Here is a 4807-nt window from a genome sequence, read left to right as displayed (position 1 = left end):
TTAAAATAAATATTATTTACATAAATATATTAATATTTATTTTTTATTTTCTCTAAATACTTAATTAGAGATTTCAATTTTATAATTTTCCTATAAATACTTTTGAAAAAATTGTTAAATTCTATAATATAATACATGAAAAATAATAAAAAAATGTCAAATATTTGGATAAAGTCTAACTAATTTTTTCAATACATACATTTTTAACACTTATATTTGGTACATATGTTAAAATATATTAAATAGGTACTCTTAAAGACTTTTCATTACTTAATAAACAAATATTAAATATTTTCTAATATAATAAGGGATTATTTTTAATAAAAATTATACTTTCATTTACTTATTCTATACATATTATATATAAGACAAAAATTTGTTAAAAAATTAATTTTGTCTAGAAAAAATAACTTAATTTATTCATAGCAGAAATTTTAAAATGTTTTTATAAAAAATTTCATGTTGGAACATGGTATAAGATACCCCCTACAAACTAATCCACAATTATAGTTTATGATTAATTGAAATATTATTATTGTTATTATTTATACTTTCACACTTTAACTTAACATTTTATATCTATTTATAGATGAATTATTTTCTCATTTATGTATGTTATTAATTTTTCTATTAGTTTCCTTAATTTTAATTATGCATTAAATTTAAAATATATAATTTATCATGCTTTATGTTTTTAATTTATGAATTACGAATTAATAGTTAGAATAATTCTCACTCTTTATATATCATAGTTTTATAAATTATTTTACTTACTAAATAAAAAATTGAATGTAAAAATGCTAAATAAATTTTATGTAATACTTGTTTTCTAATTAAATATTAAAATACATTAGGGACAACAACAGCGTTTTTACAATGAATAATAATAATAATAATAATAATAATAATAATAATAATAATAATAATAATAATAATAATAATAAAAGACAACACAGCGTCGGTGTACCTGATTGGCCTAGTGGCGACATTAATTAACTTTGTGGCAAATAGGACATTGATTAGAGAATTAAAAGGAAAAAAATAATTTATTAGAATATGCAAAATTAGTTTATTAATTATTTTTTATGTTTTATTATAATTCTTATAATAAATATATTTTTTTCTTTTTTGGTTCTTTAAGCAATGTCCTACAATACTAATTAATAACACCCTAATTTTATTTATGTCGTGCTTGAAATTAATGGAACTTTTGATTTGTCCAAATTCTTCATGTGTTTACTGTTCAGTGTCTCCTCAGTCCTCACGCAAAGTATTCATGATCATGACTCCAAAGTTCTACGTCAGGCACAGGGCTAAAGCAATCCGGTTCAGCCACCAATACATCACTAGGATAGCACGAAATGTCAACAACATATGGTTCCAACCAGAAGCTTTCGTTCATAACATCTGCAAAAGCAAACTCATCCTCATAAGGAATATCAAACTTTTCTTTGCTATCATCAGAGCTACGACCTGTGGTGGTTATAGAGAATTGGGTTGGGGATATTATTATTGATGACGTCGTGCATGAATCGGTGGATTGAGAAGTGGGTGGAAGGTTTTGGAAAGCAACATCATCTACATTGTTTGGCTTTGGTAGTGCTTCATCTGGAGATTGATGATCTTTTGACTTGGAAACTTCAGTTTCAGCATTAACATTCTGTTGATGATATTTCTTCTTGAGATTGGTGTGCCAGTAGTTTTTTATTTCATTGTCTGTTCTTCCTGGCAGCTGAGCAGCAATGAGAGACCATCTGCATATAAGAAGGGAAAGCTTTGAGTATTGTGTTTGATATATTTGAGAAAGTGAGAGATATGTAGCTAGCAAATAAAAAGATTGTGATGGTTAATGTTGCAAGTGATATACTTTTTCAAAAAAAATTTGGTCCTTAATGAGTGATTTAATTGTCTCAGAATTTTCAATTGCTTACATTAGATTCTTATACTTTCTAAATCCATGAAATTTTTGGTCCAATCCTAAATATTTTTTCCAACTTTTAACCTTTAAGACAGTGTAAATGACATCATGTGTTGTAACAACATCATCAAATGACACGATAACAAAAAAAATTTAAATTTAGCTTAACTATTAATATTAAGTAGTTATTAACATAAATAGCTAATGAGAAAGACATTTTAAGATGAATCAGAACAGTCTCATATAACATGCATGAGGGTCCCTTTTTATGGCATGGCACGCATGGCATGTAATATAATTCATGCTGGCCAAAATGTTAAAAATTGGACAAAATATTAATAGTTGGACCTGATTCTAAATTGGGTTTATGCTTGCTAATGTTAAATTGGCCAAGGAAAAACTAGCCAGGGATGCTGGGAGGGACTCGGATACCTGATATATGCAAGGAAAGGGACAAATTTAGGGCTCATTTTGTATGTCTTTTATTAGTTTTATATGCCAACAGTGGTATAGCTTGTGCCACATATTGCTATTATCAATACAACTTTATTAGCTGATAACAAAAATTAAACCCTAAAATTTCGTCGCACACATACTAACATGACATGAACCTAAATAATTGATAAGCGACATCATAACTTTAAGATACCTCTTGGTCTAATTATCCTAACATGAATATTGGACCTAATTATTTGTCTAACCAACACACATGGAAGAGTTTCTGTACGTTGAAAATATCAATTAAAAATTTTTAAATTAAATATATCATTGGAATTATCTAATTTAAAATTCTTGAGCATAATGAATTGATAAGAAAAATGTGATTACTTTTGGTATAAATGTGGTGATAATTTTTAAAGGAACCAAAATCTTAAAAATGTAAGAAACATTTAACTGATTCTTATCTAATCATAGTTTCTTGTGAAGATGGATGTATCCAAAGTTGTAGAAAGGTGTGTACCCAAATAGAATACATGTAACTCTATCTATTGAGTGTGAGAATGTTTGATAAGAGAAAATGTTATCATTTCTTGCCATCTTTAATTGGAGACTCAAGTTTATAGGGTGATATGCTATAACGTGAACAACTTTTAAGTTTGTATAGTAGACTAGCAGTCATCTATAACAGACGTTTGGTACGATTGTTTAGTGTTATATATCCTCGTTAGAAGACGATATTGGGAGAATTTCGAAATAAAATTAATCTACTAATTAGAAAATATAAAGGTTTCTAAGAAAACCTCCATGTATTTACTGCAGTTCCTATTTCAATGATTTCATACCTGTTACCGAGACGTTGGACCATCTTGATAATAGTTTCATCTTCTTCTTGAGTGTAGTTCCCTCTTTTGATATTAGGCCTTAAGTAATTCAGCCACCTTAGCCTGCAACTTTTTCCACACCTCTCAAGACCTGAAAAATGAATCCAGTTATACATATATAACACAATAATGGTTTCATAACCCGGCACCATTATTGTTAGGTCTATCTCTACAAAAATATGGAGCATTACAAGGGATTTTAAATAAAAATTACAATTGAATAAAAAATAAAATCTGTAGAAAAAATCCTTCTCCAACCACACAAAGGAAGAAATAATAGGATCGATAGAAATTCTCAGTTACCAGCAAACTTGGGGAGTAGGTTCCAATTCCAGTGACCATATCTGGTAATATAAGCAATCAATTTCTTGTCTTCCTCTGGTGTCCATGTTCCTTTCCTATGTCCACTTTTATCAGAGTAAGTGTTTTTCACCATCTCCTAAGTACCAGTGACAAAACTGAGACAGAGAAATGGAGAAAGAGAGAGACCAAATCTGATTTTTCTTTGGCTCTTAAACCAAAAGCTTCCATACTCTAACCTATATGTCGAACCAAGCATAGAGGGTCCACGTAGATTGGATATATCTTTCGAGGCGATCATTGTCTTCGTGATGGACGTAAATAAGACCATGTTATATGAACCAGTTTATGTTTATTTTACAAATTCAATTTATTCTTGTATTGAAATTTTTTATAACCCAATTTATATATATACATCTATATATATTTATATTTATATCTATATATAAAAAAAAACTAGTCAGTACATGTTATCATACAGGTAAAAAAAAACATTGGGACATATATAACAAATTAAATAACTTAACACATGAAACCGTGAGCTCACAAAGTTTAACTACAAAAAGTTGGTGTAATCCTTTATAATTATAATTATAAGAAAAAAAAGGCTTAACCACACTATTTATCCTTAACTTTTAATTTTTTAATGAATTTTGTCTTAAACAAATTATTTTATAGCATTTTATCCCTTATTTATAAAACAACTTCTGATCAATTAATGGAGATCTCTCGGTATTTTTATCCTCTTATATATATCTCCAACAACTCTTTGGTGGAGTGGAGGTTAGGCAACAGCGTGAACTAACGATAGAACGGCAATGCAAGTATTTTAGAGTATATTAATGATAATGAATGAGCTCTAAGCGTCTAAACAGTGACGCTAGACCATATTGGAAATAATGGAACTTTAAAGATTATCATTGAATATTCATCCATGAAAATAAACTTTTTGTCTGTCAAGATAATTCAGGAAGATGAACATGGACAACCTAGTTCGTGGTCAAGCGACCCCAACTATCTAATCAAGATAACTCTGTTGATAAATGAAACTTAGGGCATTTTCAGAAATATGATGTTTATCTATATTACAAAATAAAAATTTAAAACGAATTATTTTAAATTTTATTTTTTATATACTGCCAATAAACTGTCAATCAATTGTTTATATTGTTCCTAAATATAATTTTCAAAAATAAAATTATCATAAAAATTAACAAATTTATCATACATAAAAAGTTTATAATTAAATAAGAATGCCAATAAACTT

The 4807-nt window shown here is 27.8% G+C and overlaps 1 protein-coding gene across 1 annotated transcript; it reads right to left on the bottom strand.

Annotated features, from left to right (window-relative positions):
• Positions 1-1184: 1184 nt before the first annotated feature.
• LOC114378314 (transcription factor MYB4-like) lies at positions 1185-3676 on the bottom strand. The gene is made up of 3 exons (XM_028336886.1): positions 3544-3676; positions 3202-3331; positions 1185-1754 (listed from the first exon to the last, which is right to left on the bottom strand). Exons 1-3 carry the CDS (start codon positions 3674-3676, stop codon positions 1262-1264), a joined length of 756 nt encoding a protein of 251 aa, XP_028192687.1. The 3' UTR covers positions 1185-1261.
• Positions 3677-4807: the final 1131 nt, after the last annotated feature.

Source organism: Glycine soja, chromosome 12 (assembly GCF_004193775.1).
Source record: "Glycine soja cultivar W05 chromosome 12, ASM419377v2, whole genome shotgun sequence".
NCBI lineage: Eukaryota > Viridiplantae > Streptophyta > Magnoliopsida > Fabales > Fabaceae > Glycine > Glycine soja.
The sequence above is the reverse complement of the archived record's forward strand: the minus strand, read 5'-3'. Positions and strand labels throughout refer to the sequence as shown.

Coding starts and splice junctions, on each gene's coding strand:
- LOC114378314 (XM_028336886.1), bottom strand. CDS start 3,676: ATGGTGAAAAACACTTACTCTGATAAAAGTGGACATAGGAAAGGAACA. Junction 3,332..3,543: donor CCTACTCCCCAAGTTTGCTG/GTAACTGAGAAT, acceptor TTCATTTTTCAG/GTCTTGAGAGGTGTGGAAAA. Junction 1,755..3,201: donor GTCCAACGTCTCGGTAACAG/GTATGAAATCAT, acceptor TCTTATATGCAG/ATGGTCTCTCATTGCTGCTC.